This window comes from Fonsecaea erecta (assembly GCF_001651985.1).
Source record: "Fonsecaea erecta strain CBS 125763 chromosome Unknown Scaff1, whole genome shotgun sequence".
Taxonomy (NCBI): Eukaryota; Fungi; Ascomycota; class Eurotiomycetes; order Chaetothyriales; family Herpotrichiellaceae; genus Fonsecaea; species Fonsecaea erecta.
Genome location: NW_017387244.1, coordinates 4,559,903 through 4,580,085, shown reverse-complemented (window position 1 = coordinate 4,580,085; position 20,183 = coordinate 4,559,903). Strand labels below are relative to the sequence as shown.

Genomic DNA, 20,183 nt, shown 5'->3' with positions numbered 1-20,183 from the left:
ACGCCAGTGCCTATTCGTATTTCGTCGCTAGGGGGCATTCTACTGGAAATTACAGGGATTCCCACGAGACGCGAGAGGTCAGTGCGCTGCGTCTTGACTCTGGCCCCCCCCCAAAGAACATGCTGGGAGGGGCACCCCCCAAGAGAAGGACTACCACAAAGGGGGTTTATTATTGAATTACCCGCATCCGAAGTACTCTGCTGCGTAGGTACTCGGTAGGGACGCATAACTGCGAGGTACTATACCCGCTGCGCAGTACCGAGTACATACCTGCTGACTGTGGAGGCCGGAAGGTGGTATACAGGCACCTCCCCAGAATGCTCCTATGGCTGTAACTGCAACTCCTGAGCCCGTTGCCCCGACGGCTTATGACCGATGTAGCCACCCTCCTCTATTGATAGTTGTGTTGTCTGTCCTCACCGATATTCCCTTCGGGCGAGCGGTGTCTTTCTAGAACTCACTCTCAGCTGAGGAACAGCGGCACCTACTTCCACGTTGTCAGACCGTAGTCTATTTTCTTTATTTTTGCCTTTGCTTGCTTTCTTCCCGTTAGCTTGCTCAGCAAAAGTCTTGTCCATACCAAACGATGCTGCTGCTTCTTGTTGGTGAGCATCCCACCCAGGATACGAGTAATCAGTGCCAGTCTGTAGTCAGTCCCCTTTACTCTCTCACCATCCTCTCGCACTGCGAACTTCCTCCCACCATCATCTCCCGATTATAATCCTGTCGTTACTCTGGAATTATTATTCCTTGCTCTCTCCTTCCACCTGGGACCCCCGGCCCAGCCCTGTACTAGTATCCGCCGCTTCACCCCTACGCCTTCTGTCACCCTCTCCTCCTCTTGTTCCCCCGTCTCCCCACCCGGCGGGCGACCCATCTGTTGCTGGCCTTGATGCGACAAGCGCTCGCCTCTTCAGCGACCTCAAAGCCTCCTCATTCCTCGAGCAGCCCGGCCCCTCCAGCTACGGAGTACTTCCGATCGCCCTCTGAACAAAAGCGACATCCGAGACGAACCCCAAACCCTGATCTCGGCCACCCGGTCAAATCTTGAACTCGTCACCCCCTTCGCACTTTCTTCTGACGCCTGGTCCCCTCCCCACTGCGCGCCATGGCGCCCACCCAGAGCAAAAAGTACGCCGTCGCTTCGGAGAAATCATCTGGCCCTGCCAATTTGAACCTCAATGCTGCCAGTCTGGGTAATTCGCAAATAATGCTTCAGGCCCCGACGCACCATCATGCTCAGCAGGCGCACCACCTGACGAGTGCACGCAACGCCTTCAAGAATAGCACTCGTCATTCTCATGCTCTCCATGCACCAACAAAGGCCCCCGATCCAGCGCCTGGGCCGGGACCTGGGCCTGTCCCTGGCTCGGCTTCAGGCCCCGGATCTGCTCAACTACACGGCGTGGGAGATGCTAAATTGCACGTAAGTTGAACTTCTTTTCCATCAGCCCTCTGCTTGTTCCCCCTTCTAGTGCCTCAGCAACGTTTTTGCTCTGCCTTCCCGCTTTTCGCTCCATGTCAATCACCTGTCACGGAGGGAACTGCCCAAGGGCTGGTCTGACCGTTGAAGCCCATTTGGGCCAATGCCGGTCCTCCAATGTGCGGTTAACCACCACAATCTCTGCTTCCTTGACTGCTACCCTGGTCCTGACCCTGGTTCACGGGACACCCTGACCCCGGCCCATGGTTTCCCTCCCTGCTCTGTTTTCCGGGCCCTGGTCTGCATCTGCCCAGCCCAGGATCCTGACCAGCGACGGCCACTGGCTTGATCTCTGTCGGAGCCTGTTTGGCCCTCGGGCAGCTATGATTAGCCCGCTTGTGGCCCCCCCCCGTTCCCCCTCTCCGACCGGCTCCTCACGCACCAAAAGTGCCAGAACGACGCCAGCAGACGACGCTCGGACCAGGGCTCCAGTGGCTCCTCTTTGCACCCTTCTCGACTCCACCCATGGGCAAGGACCAAACACTCACACATCCAACAACCCTGGCCAGGTTCTCAAGTCGCCTGCGTCCCAACTCTTAAGCTCCCGCGCCATCGATCCACTTGATTTGCACGCTACAAGTTTCGAAAGCACACATCCACACATCCACTTCATCGACAGCCCTCTCCCATCGTCTTTTACAACGCCCTTGCCCCTCGGCTTTTTTTGCATCATCTCATCTCTTCTACTCTCGCCAAAACTTGTTCTTTCCATTGCCCTCCCCCTTTGACCTTGCACCGCCACGTCTGACGCCCGCACTTCTGTGTTTGCCGTTTCCGCCCGTCAAAACAACCACCCGCACTCCATTACATGTCCTGGGTACTTTGCAGAGCGACATCCATCCAACTAAGTTTCAACTCCCTGCACGCAGTCAACGGCAACAATCTCAGTACATGGTATGCTGGTTTCCGGAGACTACACACCCACCCCCCCTGCTTGCCCACAATCCCTGGTGGCTACCCTATCCGTTATCACATGCCCGCCTTGACCCCTCCCAGACTATTCATTCATCGTTTCGAATCTCCATCATATCCACACCCTGGACATACCTCAACCACTTCGATCCAGTTTTAAAGCGTGGCCTGTTCGCCGCGTGCTATCCTGGTTCTATCTCGCTGCGCGACCAACCCCTCTGTCCCCTCGATCGATATCCCCCGGCACACTGGCCTATGCCCCTGCCCACCCTCACCACTGCTTCTACAGGTACGAAACCGTTGTGTCGACCGCCAGTGATTCGGGTCCTCGGTGGCGCGTGTCTCGTGCGTTTCCAACACTCGTCTGCCTCTGCAAACTCAGGATCCTCGCTTCTTGCCGAAGAATATATTCAGGATCTATCGCGGTCCCCTGGCTCTCCACTATGAACCGGGGGGACGAGGCCCATTCCAATCACGAACGCTTCCCCTGGTCTTGATCAATCAAAACCCGTCGATTTCGACCAGGTTCTGACTGTTCTCTGAGCATTTTCGTTCTGGCCTTTGTCCAAGGGTCCCTTTTCCAACTCAAGCATTCATGCGACTCTCTCTGTTGGGCAATTGTTCTTGTTGACTTCTTCGGCTCTTGCGCTGACATATGGATCTCCATGCAGCATCGCACAACACAGCCATACTCGAGCGTTGCGTCGTTGCATCACATCCCGCAACAACCGCAAACGAGGACATTGAGCGGAAGCCAGAGCACGCAGCAACCCTATCCGTCGCCAAACATCTACACGCCTCAGCCCGGTCTCCAGTCACCGTTTCTCAATAGTCAGGCTCAATTCCAGGCGCAACCCGCTCCTGCCGAACCACCGAACTTTTATCCGCCTACGCAAAGCCCACGAAGCCAACACAGCGGTGCTGGAGCCTATTATCCTCCAGGTGAGTCTGACGCGTGAGCGGAATTGCTGTAGTGGCTCGGGGAACTGATCCAGGGCCAGAAAAATCCGATTCTATGGCAGCAACCGCGACCATGCAGAGGCCTTACCCTCCTATTTATCATACTCCGCAGTCGAACTCGCCAGCTTCAGTCACCTCGCCTCAGACTCACGATCCCGCACGGCCTATGTTTGCTCAGCCAGGCTCCCAGTTGAATCAGCCACTCTACGGCTATCAGTATGGGATGAATTCAGTACACCAACCAACTTATGGACAACACCATGCAACTTCCCAGCACCAGATCAACTCTCAATCGATGCTCCCGTATCAATCTACGGCTTCGCAAATTGCGCCACCACAGGTTGCGTCACATCATTCCATCTCCAGCAGTCCAAGATTGAAATCGGAGCCCAACCAGCATTATCAGCAAACCCCCCAGGCACGACCGGGAATGCTTCAACAACAACAACAACATCCAACGCCGAGCTCCCAACCTTCGGTCCTGCCACAGCAACAAGCACAACAGCAATCCACACTCCAGCAGCAGCAAATATCACAGCAACAGCAGCAGCAGCAGCAACATCAACAACAGCAACAGCAGCAACAGCAGCAGCAGCAGCAGCAGCAGCAGCAGCAACAACAGCAACAGCAACAGCAACAGCAACATCAGCAGCAACAACAACAACAGCAGCAGTCACAGATGCCGCCGAATTTACAGGCAAACGCGAACGCTGCGCCTGGACCTATCCCTGCCACGACACCTTTGAAGGTGCGACAAGATGGGAACGGTGTTCAGTGGATAGCTTTCGAATACTCCAGAGATCGCGTCAAAATGGAGTATACCATCAGGTGTGACGTCGAGTCAGTAGACGCCACTGTTTTGTCGCAAGAGTTCAAGTCAGAAAATTGCGTCTACCCGCGAGCTTGTGTTCCAAAAGAACAGTATAAAGGAAACCGATTGACCTATGAAACAGACTGCAACCATGTCGGCTGGGCATTGGCAGAGTTGAATCCTTGTCTGCGAGGCAAGCGAGGACTAATCCAAAGGGCCGTGGATAGCTGGAGAAACAGCAATCAAGATCCGCGACTGCGAAGTCGTCGCGTCCGCCGACAAGCCAAGATGCACAGGACTAAATCGACACCTGCATCCTTGAGCAAGGCCCCTGGATCGGGTGGCTCCGTGTCGACAGGGCTTCCCGGCCCAAACTCAATGGCGGCTCCCCTCCCTCGGGCCCCCGGGGCTCTATCCAGCACACAAGCTCAGATACTCCATCACGCCCAGGATGTGTCTCCTGCTGGGCATGAGAACGTCGGAGGTACGTAAAAGTTTTCACGCCTACAACGCTGCCGCAGCATAATACACACAGGCGTCCAAAGAAAACTTGACGTAAAGTTCAGCTTTTTGCTAACGTTCTAACAGCTCCCACCTATAATCCTACACAACTGACTTATCGACAAAATCCCGTGAGTCCACAAATGGTGAATCCGAACGACTTGCGTCAAGCGCATGTTTTCGCCGGCTATCCAAGCTACCCAGCTTCGCTAGCTCCCTCGATGGGCCCGTCCATGGCTCCATCGATGCAAGGAGGTCTTCACCATCTCGGACGGCCTGGAGGAACTGCTGCCATGGCTTCCAAAGAACAAGAGGAGAAGAATGAGGAAGACAATGCCTTGTTCGGAGAGCTGCCTGAAGGCAAACGGCGAAAGTTCATCCTGGTGGATGATACGCAGAAGAATGCCCGTGTGCGAGTGAAGGTTACTCTGGATCAGATCGAGATGAGCGAGATCCCGGATTCTTACCGCAAGCAGAACTCGGTCTTTCCTCGAGCGTACTTTCCGGTCCAGATGCAGACTGGTTCCGAATCGACCCCAGGTGCTCGTTTCGTCGAAGAAGGAGATGAGGTTGACAGCGGGGTGCCAACGATTGGAAAAACAGCTGTGTCTGTTCCGACCACGGATGGTGAAGCTGAGGTGGCGGTTCCCTTGATTTCGACAAGCAAAAGAGGCCGAGAGCAGAAGATCAATGAACTCGGATATCGCATGGCCTGGGGGCAGGGTCGAGTATTTTCGGGCAGACCAATCTTCCTTGCTCGAGCCCGTGAGTGTTTCGCAGGTTGATATGGTGCTGAAGTATTGACATTTTGCACAGTCGACGCTTATCGCAGCAAGCAACGAAGTGCACTCCTCGCTTCTGGTGCCGATCCATCACATATTCCGGCGCATCTCGAAAGTCGACCTGGCAAGAGGAAGTGGCTCGAACGAACCAGAGTTACTGCCCAAGCACCAACGCCGCCAGCCCCGACTTTGGACTGAATGAGGGACTGACTCGGCGGAGCATGCCCGCGTATTTATTTTGCACCATTCAATGATACCCCAAAGTACAGTTCCTGGACTTGTACATTATTTCGATTCACCCGAGCGATACCTTGTATAATCACGTGGCCGGACAAGACACAAAAGTCGAAGCCTTGACCCTGCGCACTATGAGTTCAAAACTTACATGACGTTGCTCTCTTGTTCATCCTTGGCGGCCCTTGTGTCGCTATCCGATATGCAACCTTTTTGTTTCAAGAGTACAGCGAGAATTAGCACTTCTGCACACAGGACGATTGAGAACACTGCTGCAGGGGAGGAGGAGTAGGATCCTGCTCATTCTATACCTACTTGTATCTCGCTATACGGGAGTCCGTGGTTTGGAGAGAAAAGATGCGTATTGCGGATACCCTTTTGCGGTTGTTGTCTTTGGGCTTCTGCAAGTCTGTTATTGGTGACAGGCGGAGACTGATTTAGTGTTTTTTTTTGGTTTTTGGGAGAGAGTCTACCAATGACGAACATGCAAGCTGTCGCCGGCTCCATGCCAGCTGCATCACGATCCATGTATCTGGTGGATGATCGGCGAGGTGAAAGCTTGGTCATGCACAGAGACCGGGCACCGAGAAATACAAGGGGGAGAGATCGCAGACACGGCCGATTTTTTATTTGTTCGTCTCTAGCCTGGCTCTGCCAGTGCGAGTGTGGGCGATCTGCATGCTACGACCAGCCAGCAAACGGAGGGATCGATGTCTTTTGCCACCTCGACAGCCGGCGGTTGCAAGGGATAAGGATTTTTGGGAGGTGGGAGCAGCCTTTGATCATTCGGATGCGTTTATGATACCTTTCTTGTTTGTTATTTTGGATGTTTAACCTTCATCTGGACGGATTCGTTGATTTTGAGCATTTTGGCCAGGCACAGCTGCGAAGGATGGACATTTGGCTACAAGAATGGCAATGGAAACTGCTGAGCTGGGAACGGGAATATGCTACAGAGACCAGAGAGGGCCAATCGTGAGGAAAGTACTCCGTACCTGGCCCCTCTGGGCAGGGATGGACAGGCAATGCAGAGAGCCGCAATGCAATGCTAAGGCACGGGATATGGAAGGGAAAGGGAAAGGGAAAGGGAAAGGGAAAGGAAAGGCTAGGGAAAGGACGAAAGGGCCAAGCGGTTCAAACAGGAGGAGGAACTTCCGTCAATCACGGATCTTTTCATTGGTAGGAATTGGAGTGACAGCGCACGGGGATCTAGCATCAAGGTGGGAGAGAGAGAGAGAGAGAGGGAATGATATTACTATCTTGTTGTTTGTGATCAGCTCAGTCTCGCGTTATCTTCTTCACTTCTTCAACGTATTTCCTCCCCCCTTCTTGCACTCGCAGTCTCTCCCCTATTCATGTTTACAAGCCCACGGGGATAGATGGTGTACGTACATGTCGTGCGTGATGCCGCTACGACAGCAAGCACATGCAAAGAGTGATCATCAATGTAGCTTACCGGGCGAGGTACCTCGTACTTGTTTTTCTTATTCCGACGCAGAAGAAGAAGAGTGCATGCGAGGGATGTGTTGGAAATACTATTGTACGGTATCTCTAGTCTAACCATCCCCCGTGCGGGTCGGTGTCCCATTCTTCATATACACTAAAACTATCCCACCACCGTGTTTAACCCTGTACATTCCACAGAGACTTGCCAGTAATGTACATGTTATCATCCCTTGGCCCGTGACTTTTTCCTTGTCTCCAAAGACGTTGACATGATTCCTCAACCTCGTATACCCGTTTGCATAGTCGATCTGCCCGTAAACGCTGTCTCTTCCGCCCAGAATGCCGAGCATAATTCCTGGAGCAGATGTCATATAGCGACATCGCTCCGGGCCGCACCTATGAATGGGTCCGTCCTCCCAATGAAATACCTCAACTGCAATAAAACGGATATTGTGCATGAGATCATGTCCAACTCGGACCCGGCAATGGAGGTGAACTTAGCCAACATCGATCCCCACCACCAAAATCCATGCCTGCGCCGTCGAACATGAGATTCAAGACCCAACCGTCTTCCCGTCACAGTCAGGAATCTTCAGCCCTGGCTTCAAATTCCTGCCTGGATCCATGAGACCCCATTTGTCTTCCCACTGTTGACTAGCAGTATTATAGATAATCTTCCAAGGTTCGTCAAATGCCTCAAACCTATTGTTTCAGGGTCAGTTCACGCCCGCCACCACATTCTGGTGGAACGAGACTTACCAAAAGTATTCGGTTCCATTTGACAGTGCTTGGCATACCCAGTTATCCATAAAGGTATTCATGCCATCAACGCCAGCGACAGATCCACTCTGCCCGGGTGCGCAAGACCCGTCAGTGCCTCCACAATCTTCTCCACCCCCACTGGGCCAACCAGTCTCGCTGATAAGTTGCTTGACGTTTGGCATTCCTTGAGTCAAAATGGCGTCGTGATTTTGCCAGAAATCCCATGTCCAGCTCGCTGCAACTTCTGCCGTGACACCGGCGAAGAAGGGATGGATATTCGACATGACATAATCCACGGCTTGCACAAGTTGGGCGTTCCAGTTGTCTCCGAGATCCGACGTTGCAATGGGGAGATCATAACCGAGAGATTTGAACTTGGTCCTGACACCGTCCAGAAGGGTGATCAGCTCCTGCTCCGACTGAGCTTTGTCCACACCTGCCCGATAGAGAGCTTCGTTGCCGACAATGACGCCCTTAAACACCGAGAGGTCTTTTGTTTCCGCTAGAATCTTGTACATCTGATCCATTTGGCGATCTGTGGTCGTTTGATTGGTGTCAATCCAAACGCCCATCCAGAGCTTCATGTCGGTGAGTTCAAGACGATCGATGGCGTGGAGCACCATCTCAGTCTGGTTGCAGTCAGTTCCATAGAGTCGGACAACATTCGTAAGCTGTGACAAGACGGCCATGTCACGTGTGACGTTGTTCTGGGAGGGAGGATAAGTGAAGCATAGAGGATACTGCGTGCCCCAGGGGGTGTAATCCATTCCTGGGAAGACCTTGTGCAGGTTCGGGTTGTTCATGAGAGCCTTAATCTCTGCCGAGTTCTTGTCGAGATCTCCGTTGGCCTCTGTGTCAGAGGCGGCATTGTTAGTGTCGTCGCTAGACGAGCCAGAATTGCTCGAACTTTTTGAGCCTAGCACACCACCCAGGATACCTCCAACGATGGCGATGACGATAACAAAGCCAATGGCAACTCCCACCCACAACTTCATCTTTCTTTTCCCTTTAGTCTGCTCTGCCAACCATTCACTTCTCTCGGGTTTAGGCGCCGCGCCCACGGCGTCGTAGGTGCCGCTAGGGGTGTGGTTCTTTGACCTACGGCCAAACAGACCTCCTAGGTAGCCAGCAGTTCCTGCAGCAGCAGCAGCAGCAGTGGTGGCGGCGCCCTTCCCGCCACCCCTTCGCCCGCCAGCCGGTGGGATGCCGTCATCACCATCGTCGAGGATGTTGTTTGGGTTAATATTCATGAAGTCGCTGGGGTTGCTTGACTGATGGGGAAGATCGTGGTAGCTGGGGTAAGGTTGTGATTGTTGGGGATTGGAATAATATTCCTCCAAGGGAATGCTTCTGCCCGAGTAGGCAGAGGATCTGGGGCCCGGAGAGGGAGAAGGAGTGATGGTACCAGGAGTGGCAGCGCCATGGGCAAGGGCGAATGTCGAGCCGTATGAGGTTCGCTCAGGTAACCGTGAGGAGGGTTGTGGTTGCTGGTATGGAGAATATGACTGAGGAAACGGGCGAGCAGCCTCAAGCCCGCTATCACGAGCCGGGTTGAATCCTCCTCCTGCTACTCCATTGCCAGAGTAGTCCATTCCTGCGGTGGCGGCCGAGTAGGGGGTGTAGGACTGGGGATTGTCTCTCGAGAGTCTGTTCGGACTGGACCTGTGAGGTGGAGGGGGAGGGGCAGGAGGGTCTACGTCGTCGTAGTCTCGAGGAGCTGGCCGTCGAGAGAGCGCTCTCGGGGGGGATACGTCGGTGAGGAGATGTGTGTCTGGAGGGACAGGACGTCGACAAGGGGATGTGGGAGGAGAGAGTTGTTGGCCGCGACTGGGCGAGGTAGAGGCGTATCTGGGGGGAGGAGAGACAAAATCCCTGGGTGGAGACCCATGGTATGGCGGTTGCTGCGAGGGATGGTAAGACAGATGCGGTTGTTCCTGTGTCTGGGCACTGGCCTGAGCGTCCGGTCCGTGTGCATTCACAGTGTTGTCATCTTGGGGCTCAAACGAGAAGTTCCTTCCGCCACCCGACATTCTCGATAACAGCAGCTTCCCAAGAGGGTCCTCTCTGTAGGGAGGGATGTCGCAGGCGGTATGGGGTAGTGTAGCTGGTGGTAGGAATCACTCCAGCGCCTGTTTGACCGCCCGAACATGGACAGGTGAGGTGTACCGAGTATGTCTGATTGATGGTGTAAGTGTTCCAAATTAGCAACACATGGGTCTTTGAGCCAAGTTTGCTGCAGTCGGGCTGGGAATGGGCGCAGCTGTCTGGCCGCAGTGTGTGTGTGGTATCCTGCAGCGTTGATGGATACGGGGTGTATCTGGGAGGAAGGGGGCGCAGCCAAACAGAAGAGACGGGCTGAAACAGTGATAGTGTCAGCCGGAGTGCGAGCCACTCAAAAACAGTTAGGAGTCGGGGGACTCAATGCATTAAACGAGTGGTTCGGCCCATCAGTAAGGAAGCCTCAGAGGAAGAGAAAGGGCATTAATTGCAATGGTTGAAATTGTGTCCATTCGACCGTTAACATCAGAACGGACTGCGCACTGCCGACACAGCACACAGCGTGGGATCGGTTGCCTTGTGAACCATCCAAGCCTCAGCGTCACTAGCTACAAGCCAACTGGTCCGCCTCCTCCAATCAAGATATCGCCAGTGTTTTGCGCCCCATGCTCCGCTTCGGACAATAAATAACCTTGAATGCCACGGGGTAACAAGCACATGGTCCCGGGTCTTTGCAAGCTCTGCCCTGAGCAATGAATCCACCCGAGTCCATATTGATCTATTCCACTCCTTGTGCTTCGACATGATCCCCTCCAATATCTGCTTGGACCAGCTGCAAGTGGGCATTGGCTTCCTCGGTTCCTGAATCTTGTTTGTTCGGCACCAAACTGAGGTTGCTGGTGGATGGATTCAGTGTCGCCGTCTCTCGCTCCTGAAGTGTCTTCTTTTCCTTCAACGCCATTGCCTTGCGTCCTCTAATTCCTGCACGACGCTTTCGCCGAGGCACATCAGAGTCGCTCGTGGTGTCAGAAGCTGATTCTTCGTCATTGCTTGACAAGGACTTAGCCATCTCCAGACCGCCGTGCTCACCCTGCTCTCGTTTAAGACTTATCAAGCGCTTCAATTGACCGCGTTGTGGGCCACGACCGCTGGGCAAGATTGACAGTGGACTGCCGATGGCGTTCTTCTGACGACGATCGATCGCCTCCCCTTTTACATTGCATAGCCCAAGGCTTACAAGTTTGGCAATGTCCATGTATTGGAAGATGGCTTTGCATAGGAATGCCTCGTCTGGTCGGTATCGGCGGTATTTGGTGCTGATCATGCTGATGCGGTGCTCTTGATCCTTATCGATGATGACATCGTGTGTTCTGTCGTCGTTATTCTTAGGAGTTTCCTCTTCGTCTCGCTTCCAGTATTGATTCGGGCGTATTTCGCCATCAGGCACGACTCTAACAATCTTAATTTCAATCTGTCCTCGCTTGGCATTGGCGCCTCCACGTAAGTTGTCGTTACCCATTGCTTGGGTCAGGTCAACCAAGTCCCGCTCCATTGCCGTTGACGGAATATCAGGATCGGCTCGGGAGATGTCCATGCGACCCATCAGAACATCGATTCCCCTCTCTGAAAACACCCACGGAGAGACCGACATGCTTGCCTCCAAGTCCTGGTCCGACCTATTCTGAGTCGCAGAATCATCCGCCAGAGAGAATCGGCCCACCATTAGGTATCCCTCTTCATGATACCTACTGTCCTTAGGATCCACGACGAGATTACAGGTGCTCTCGGCTTTCTTTTTGCCGTCCAAATACACAAAAGCGACATAATGGAACTCATCTTCTGGCTTCGCAGCTGCCCTCGATGGTTTGGCGTCTCCTTCACCTGCCACTTGAGCCGGTCGCGTGGAGGGTCTCATGTTGTACCTGCCTTCGTCGGGAGATGCATCGTTCGCTTCAGGGAATGGAAGGTGCGGTCTGACTCGAATGTTGAATCTCACGCCGGTTTTGGCTTGAATCTTGGTGGTGATGATCCGCCGGCCCAAAGGTCTAGTATCATACGTGGCAAAGGGCACACCGTCAGCACCTTCAACCAAGAACTCGAAGCCGTGCGTGCTAGGCATTGTAAGGACGGAAGTGGTTTGTGGTCTGGCAGTGAGGCGGTCGTGTTTGCTGTGTATAAACAGTGGAAAGGTGAAGGAGTCGAGGTGTTTGTTATAAGGATCGGCAGAAAAGCCACAGGCTCACACATTGTGACTACGCGGGCCACTCTGCCGCTGCCGTGCTCAGTGCCTCTGTCCACGACACAAGAGGATACTGCGCAGCGTAGACACGTCACTATTCCACCTCGGGTCGTCTTTGTCGAACACCTCACCGTCCAGGCAGCTGAGCTCCTTTGAGGGGTAGGATAAATAGGTCTTTGTTAACAATCGAAGGCATCGACGTGCCTTTGTCAGCCGAAAGACATTCCTTGTGTCTCCGTCTGCCACCGCCTTGTTTGGTCCACAAAGAGAGGAAAGGCTGTCCCAGAGCTTCTCTTCAATCTGGGCAGACGAAGGACGGCTGACGGTGCTCATCGGCCAGGAGCTATTTCATAGCCCAGAAGCACCTCGGTCGAAGCACCTTCCCAACCCCGGTTGCCTCCAGCAGAGAGCATGAACCGACAGGCTGGATCAAGGTACAGATGTGATACAACCCCAGTGCGATGCCCGGGCACGATCAAGAACGGGACCGTTGATCGTTGAGACTGTGACTCTTTCAGATCATACAACCGTAGGATATCATAGGAAGCACATATCAGATGGCGTCCGTTTGGCATAGCCTTTACTGATGTGACCGCACCGCTTCCATTTGGAAATCGAAATACTCGTTCAGGGCCCTTAAGGCCCTTGCGTAGGTCGTACTCTTCCACAGTGTTATTTCGCCGTCCGGCGTAGATGAAGTTGCCGTCCGGGGACCAACACGCGCTCAAACACCAAGGAGGGGTGTTCCGTGGCAGAACACGCGCGACTGGTTTCGATTGTCTTCGATCCCAGACACGGATGGCCCCGTCAATAGACGTCGCGAGAAACGTAGAGTCAGACGTAATCGGGGCTTCACTATCCTGAGTGTCGTTCTGGTTGTCTTCCTGCCTTTCGAGGTCCTCCGCGTGGGGCAAGCCGTTCACGAGCGGCTGCTCAGGGGTACTCGGCACGCCATTGACGACTTCCGAGGGGTTTTTTGGGGCGTTTGAGTCATCTTGAGAGGTAGCTGTGGCTTCAGGAGCGGGTAGATCCGCAGAATCCAGCATGGGATGATCGACGGGATCTTCTGGTTGGGGACCATTTGCCATTGCGCGCGTCATTTCATCATCCTCTTCGCCAAAAGCGTCGTTGAGGTCACTGCCATTACCCATGACTCCTGCAGCCCCGCCTCCGAAGAGGTCATCGTCATCGAAGAGAGAATCTGGAGTAGCAACAGCGGGATGTTCCTGAGTACTGTGACTCGCGGGCTCAATTTTGACACCATTGGTAAGGGATTTACCGTCGTTGGACGAGAAGGTTCCATTGGATACAACAACTTCCCCTGATTCGACTGGAACTGGTACCGACGACAGTGGACGAGCTTCGATGGAGGATATCTGGCTGGCGCTGGAGGCAAATGTGGTACGTACTTGACCCGTGTTTAGATCCCAGTCCAAGACTGTTTTATCCCAACTTCCGGAGAGTAAACTCTTCTCATCGGAGGAGATTGTCAGGACTGAGACAGCGGACGTGTGTTTCTGCAGCAAGGCGATCTCTCTGCCTTCATCGTGTCTGATAGACTGCAGTCTGATGGGACCTGATGCAGTGCCAGACAGTAGCCACAGCGCTTGACTATGGCATGCCAGGGAGTATACAGGAGATAAGGTTTGTGTGGTGGTCGGGCGAGCGTCCCAGTTCTCCCAGTAAGTCATTAGTACCCCTGCCTTTACCACACTGTCAACGAAGGGGTGCCGTTGGGCGACCGTAAGGGCGAGTTTGAAGTTGACCGTATCTACCCAGTTGAACTTGCGAATGTAGCCATCCGAACCTCCTGTGAAAACCCATCGCATATCTCCAGTAGATGTGACGGCATTGATAGATGTGCTGTGAGGAGCGGCGATAGTTGGGACGATATCATACGTGGGTGCTTCGAGATATTCTGGGGAGATATTTGATTCGTTGGCAGCTCGGGAAGAGTCAAGTTGTGTGGATGAAGCCAGTTGGGCACCTCCTTGTGTTGCATTCTGTTCGCCAGAAGCATCCTCGTTGTCGGACTGCTCAGACTGGCTTTCCGCATCTTCATCTTCATCGCCATCGCCCTCGGCCTCGGCCTCACCGTCAGCCTCACCGTCAGCCTCGCCATCTCCATCTCCGTCCCCGTCACCATCGCCATCTACATCTTGATCCATGTCTCCGTCCCCGTCACCGTCAGCATCGACTTCCGCATCGTCAAGATCTTGCATTGTCTCATCGTTGTCGTTGTCATTGTCATTGTCGTTGTCGAAACTCCCATCCTGGGATCGGTCGTCGTCCTCGTCAAATGCGGGCATTATGCTGACTCATGGCCTGAATTTTGCGGCGCGGGCTGTCCAGGAATCGCTAGATACTGCATCCAAGTACGAATGGTTTGATGATCTTGGGATTGGCTGTGTTGAGGATGTTTCTCAAACAGTGAAGGGCCCTCAGAGCAACGGGTTCTTGCTGTCCCACTATTCCATCCCCGGATTAGCGTCTTCGGATTATATGATTCTCCGGTCCGGGTTTGTTCAAGCAAACAACTGCCAATATCGAAAGGCTGCACATCTGCACATCTGTCTTGGTCGTCCAACCTGTTGGCTCTCATCGCTCATGTCTTTTTGGTTCTCTCTCAATTATCTGAGCCATTCCCAGACCTCTGGACTGAGTATGCAGCTATCTGATGCAGATACAGCTCCAGCACGAAGCCTTCTGTTTACGTGCTCAATGCTGATTGTAACCTGATACATACTACCCTCCGCCTGGGGAGGGAACAGTTTGCTTCCCTTGTTCGTTTTTGTTTATCACGTGCTGAGTAAGTTCTAGGCTCCCTGTTGCTTTTGAACCGCCCTGGCCTCTGTTAACTGTTCATATGCGTCCCATGTCTTTCTTCCACTGACCAGAAGAGAGAGTCGCCGTTCCATCCGACCCTGCTATTCTGAACGGCTGATAGATACTGTTTCTATCACGTTCCAAGCACGTCTGAGGCTCCAACACCATGGTGTCAGGACGACAACCAACCAGTGATGGACGAGAGCGAGGGAATCATCCCCGTGAGAGAAGTGGTGTTGGTATGATCAACCCATCATCACGACCCATTCGTGTACACCCCTACTCTCCAGCTCGGCCCATCACTGACATAATGCCCATATAGACAACAACAGTTCTTTTGGTTTGCTTGGAAGCGGAGGTGCGTACAAAATCACATCTATACTCCTCAAATTCCACAGAATCTAGACTTCCACCACTCAATATTCGTTGGATGTAACTTGCTGACACTGTCCAGAAATGGATGCAGAGTTGTCAGAGCGCTTCAAAAATGGTCGCTGTTATCCAAACAGTCACAATGCCTTGAGGAATACACCCGAGGACGGACCCGTCTCCACTCTCTGTTTGGATATTCGTGACTACCACCAGAAACAAAAACAGATCCATTCTACATCCGATAAGGATGCCTGGCTTTCTCAAGACGAGGTGCCTACAAAGCAAGAACTGGTAGTTAACGAAGCCAGTCTCTATCCAAACAAAATTGACATCCCCTACAAGAGCAAGGACCGATACCTGAAAACCCATTTTGAACTACTTCGGGAGGACGCTGTCGGTTGCCTTCGTGATGCTTTCCAGGATTTCTGCCAGGACCCGGCGACTGGTGACACCGACAAGTACTCGGTATACGACCAAGTCCACATTGTCGGCTTTACTTTTGCGCGTCGAGGACTTGCTGCCAGGATCAAATTCACAACACATCGAGCAGGAAAACGCATCAAATGGGCCAACAGTAAGAGACTTGTCAGTGGCACTATTGTTGCACTCATCCCAGCAAAAGCCAAGAGCATAGATTTGAATGAGGTGGTTGTGGCTGTCATCGCAGCAAGGCCACTGGCTGGATTGTTGTGCGAACCTCCGGAGGTCGACATATATTTCTCGCGCCCCGAAGAAATCCAGCTTGACCCCCAGAAAGAATGGCTCATGATCGAAGCAAAGCAAGGATACTTTGAAGCGCACCGTCACACATTGAAAGCCTTGCAGAAGCTAAGCCAAGAGACGTAGGTGCTGCGGACGCAACATTTGCCTTCCTACGCTAATGTCTCCTAGCTTCCCCATGCACGATCACATTTGCCATCTTTTCCCCTCTGTCCAAGCTCCCGCCTACATTCAAGAGAATCCTATTCTTGACCTGAGCGCAGCTGCGACTCCGGCGCAGAAGCAAGAATACTCCAGTGTGGACGTTACCAAAGATTGGCCTCCGGCTCCCGCCGAGTCACTAGACGATACGCAATGGGAGGCTCTGAAAGAGATTCTTACCAGGAGACTGGCCATTATCCAAGGCCCACCTGGGACAGGGAAGACATATATCTCGAGAATCGCACTTGAGATTCTGCTGGCGAATCGAAAGACGGAATCAGATCCACCTATAGTCATTGCTGCTCAGACAAATCACGCGCTCGACCAGCTTTTGCAGCATATCTCGGCCGTTGAACCTAACTATGTTCGACTGGGAGGTCGTTCGTCCAATCCCGACGTTCAGAAACGGGCTTTGTTTGCACTTCGGAAAAGCGAGCGACTGAAGCCAGTTCCAGGCGGATTGCTAGGCAGAACGAATAACCTTCTGACCAAACAAACACACATCATGACTGAGATCTTGGAACCTTTTGTTATGACGGGGCCAGATCCATGGTCCACGGATTTAGTTTCTGGCCCTAAGATGCTCGAAAAGCTGGGAGCTATCAGCGCTCAACAAGCCCAGTCGCTCGAGCTTGGTGCGTCTCGATGGGTTTCTGCAACCACCGCACAAGAAGGCTCTATAAAATTGTGGCTGGACAAAGCACTTGTGCCGTTCGAGGTCAAGTACACACAAGAGAAGTACGGCTTTGAGGAAGTCGAAGATGACGATCTCGAATTCGAGCAGCTCAGAGAACATGAAGATTCTACAGGAATCAATGATGCGGAGGATATTGAGTTGCTAAAAGGCCCGTGGAAAGAGCTCCTCGACAGATTCACTGTTCCGCCTTCGACGGCAACGAATCTCGCCAGGGCGACGAAGCTGCTGGATACGGTTTCAGACTTGTGGAAGATTCCGTCATCCTACCGCGGCGCTGTTTACCATATTATTCGATCACGAGCGACGGACGCAATTACAGCCAAGTTCCGTAAGGCAGCTGTGATCTACGACCAGCACGTCAAAGACAATCTTGTTGGCAAATGGGAACAAGATATTGTCTATCTCCAACGAGCCTCTGTTATCGGCATGACAACCACTGGCTTGAGCAAGTACAGACCTCTCGTTGCAGCTATCAAACCAAAGATTATCCTCATCGAAGAGGCAGCCGAGGTCCTGGAAGGGCCCATCGCGGTCGCATGCATGGAAAGCCTCGAACATCTCATCCTAGTAGGAGATCATCAACAGCTCCAAGGTCACTGTAGCGTGAGAGAATTGGAAGGCAAACCCTTCAACCTGAATGTGTCACTGTTTGAAAGACTTGTGCAGAACAACATGCCTTTCAAAATGCTGCTCCACCAGCGTCGAATGATGCCCGAATTTCGCCGACTCATCTCTGTCCTCTATCCGCATTTGATGGATCATCATAGTGTCGTCGATCGTTCAGTCGAGGCATGGGGTATGGGCAATGTCAAATCTTTCTTCTTCGACCATGACTGGTGGGATGCGAAAGACGAGTCCCTCTCGACATACAACTCGGAAGAGGCCAAATTCGTGGCTGGGTTCTACCGATACCTCTGCAGGAATGGTGTCGACCCGTCGCAGATCACCATACTGACCTTCTACAACGGACAACGCAAACGTCTACTCATTGAGTTGAAAGCTTTCCCAGAATTTCGGGGCATCAAACTCAACGTGAAAACTGTCGATTCCTGTAAGTTGGTAGTCTCATACAGCCCTGCTTTTACTCGTCGCCCTGTGGATTGGTTCTCTTTTATGAGAGATGCTAGGTTCGGCACCCGTGGCCTTACCCCCGAATCCTGTCAAACTTCAAAACCACTGACTTCATTGGCGGCTTGATTCTGACATTACCATAGACCAGGGAGAAGAAAACGACATTGTCATTCTGTCTCTGGCGCGAAACAATGAGGAGGGCAAAATCGGCTTCTTGTCCAACAGCAATAGAACCTGTGTAGCTCTTTCGCGGGCGAAATACGGCTTCTACCTTTTTGGAAACTCTGCCAGTCTCATGCGTGGGAGTAACTTGTGGCACAATGTTCTCACACTGCTCGAAGCAAATCCCAAGCGATTGGGCGATGTCCTCCCTATTCAATGCAAACGCCATAACAGGACAACCTTGATGAAATATTCAACAGACTGGGAGAACAATGAAGGGGGTTGCATGCAGCCTTGCGAGGAGATCTTGCGATGTGGTCACCATTGCCCTCTGCCTTGTCATCAATACTCTCACGACGACGTTCAATGTGCACACGATTGTCACAAGACGCTGCTGTGTGGCCATGGGTGTAGCCGCCTGTGTTCTCAGACATGCTTTTGCGCTTGTGAGGTATTCGCGAATTTCAACCAAGCTGAAGCGATAGCAGATGGGCCTGGCGGATCGTTGCCTGACATGACTGTCAAGGGAGACCATAAACATGAGGATGTATGGGGTTCAAAGATCAATGGTCAGAAATTCACCCATACCGGCAGTGCGTCTTGCTTACCTCTACAGGCGATTCCTCTCGAGAGTAGAAGTGGTATTGAACCGCGCCATATCCCAGCATTGCCCCCTTTTATTGGTTTATTGCTACCCACGCAGCAGGGACTGTCGAATGCCGACGACCGGGGATGCGCAACTTCGAGTCCGGCATCGCAAAAGACACTTGAAAGCAATTCATTGTCTCCACAAAAACAGGGGGAGCTTCGGAAGGGCTGGAAAGACTTTGCAGAGGGAGGTTTTTTCGCTGATGACGAACGTCTAAATCTGCTCAAGTCGCAGACACCGCCTCGCAAACACCGAAGCGGACTCCTCGGAGTCGAGCCAGCTTCATATCCAAGATCCCACTGGGAGCATCAGGCGAACTCTCAGGTGTTGCCACTCAAGGAAGAAGCTGTTGTAGCCATAAACAATGGCAGAACACGATACTTGCACGAATTTCACCCACAACCGGCCCACGGCGAAGATTTATTGTGCCCCGACACACTCGACACTCAAACTGAAGACAAAATGTACACTATCAGACAGATGAATCAAGTCCCAAACTCTCAAAGCGTGACAGCAAAGTCAGAGAATGATAAGGAGGAGCGCGAGTCAGAATTCAGCATTTTCACGGGGCGCAATAAACCGACCCCTCCGGGAATGGAACAACAATCAAAAGAGGGTGGCAAATCCCGGAAGACCGCCAACGATATTCTGAATGACTTGAAGGAGGTTGATATGTATTTCCAGAACTCTTGAATGAATGCGACAGGGGCAACAAGACCATTTGTCCATTGGGATTGGTTGTTAGAGTAGAGGCGTATTACCACCGCTGCCAGACCTTGGTCGAAAGGGCGTTGCAGGGGCATCGGCATCGGCGAGTGCAGCTAAACCAGGGACATGTCACAGTCTGTGCACAAGACCAGCGAAGGCGGGGCACAAAAGAGTCATTATGTGTGATGGAGATATCCCCTGACTGAGCAGGATTAGAGAGGTACCTTAGCTTGCCTATGGCATTGAGCGAGGGAGTATTAATAATGACGGGAGACTCTACGTCCGTATGCGAATACATGCTTGATTTCGTTCATATTCGGCTTCATCAAATCATAAGCTAGAGTTTTGACGGGTAAATAAATCTACAGGGTATTAAACAGTCTTTGCGGAGCCTGCTTTGTGCAATGCGTTGAAGTAGTAGACAATGGGGATGCTCCGTTTCCCCAGCGGCAGGCAGGCAGGCAGGCACACGGAAGACCTTCGGATATTCAAACATGACCATATCCCCAAAGCCTTGTCTCTGTCGCCATGGCTGGACACATTCACATGAAAAACCACGTGCTTGGATATATTCCTTCACACAAATCGGCGCGTCCCAGTGAAACGCGGAGCGGGATATGGTCTGATCTCATCATTTCGTCGTAACCAC

General features: G+C 52.7%; 5 protein-coding genes across 5 annotated transcripts; 2 read left to right on the top strand and 3 right to left on the bottom strand.

The window, feature by feature from the left end:
• Positions 1-1,108: 1,108 nt before the first annotated feature.
• Positions 1,109-5,647, top strand: AYL99_01640 (hypothetical protein; the record flags this gene model as incomplete). Its single annotated transcript, XM_018833156.1, has 5 exons — positions 1,109-1,426; positions 3,067-3,337; positions 3,397-4,650; positions 4,755-5,432; positions 5,484-5,647. The coding sequence occupies 5 exons, from the start codon at positions 1,109-1,111 to the stop codon at positions 5,645-5,647; spliced, it is 2,685 nt and encodes an 894-aa protein (XP_018699035.1).
• Positions 5,648-7,683: 2,036 nt separating this feature from the next.
• AYL99_01639 (hypothetical protein) lies at positions 7,684-9,921 on the bottom strand (the record flags this gene model as incomplete). The annotated part of the gene is made up of 2 exons (XM_018833155.1): positions 7,684-7,831; positions 7,889-9,921. 2 exons carry the CDS (start codon positions 9,919-9,921, stop codon positions 7,684-7,686), a joined length of 2,181 nt encoding a protein of 726 aa, XP_018699034.1.
• Positions 9,922-10,667: 746 nt separating this feature from the next.
• On the bottom strand, positions 10,668-12,008 carry AYL99_01638 (hypothetical protein; the record flags this gene model as incomplete). The annotated part of the gene is made up of 1 exon (XM_018833154.1): positions 10,668-12,008. The coding sequence occupies one exon, from the start codon at positions 12,006-12,008 to the stop codon at positions 10,668-10,670; it is 1,341 nt and encodes a 446-aa protein (XP_018699033.1).
• A 449-nt stretch (positions 12,009-12,457) lies between these two features.
• On the bottom strand, positions 12,458-14,437 carry AYL99_01637 (hypothetical protein; the record flags this gene model as incomplete). The annotated part of the gene is made up of 1 exon (XM_018833153.1): positions 12,458-14,437. The coding sequence occupies one exon, from the start codon at positions 14,435-14,437 to the stop codon at positions 12,458-12,460; it is 1,980 nt and encodes a 659-aa protein (XP_018699032.1).
• Positions 14,438-15,120: 683 nt separating this feature from the next.
• Positions 15,121-19,519, top strand: AYL99_01636 (hypothetical protein; the record flags this gene model as incomplete). Its single annotated transcript, XM_018833152.1, has 6 exons — positions 15,121-15,193; positions 15,277-15,312; positions 15,409-16,168; positions 16,218-17,995; positions 18,159-18,320; positions 18,666-19,519. 6 exons carry the CDS (start codon positions 15,121-15,123, stop codon positions 19,517-19,519), a joined length of 3,663 nt encoding a protein of 1,220 aa, XP_018699031.1.
• Between the last annotated feature and the right edge of the window lie 664 nt (positions 19,520-20,183).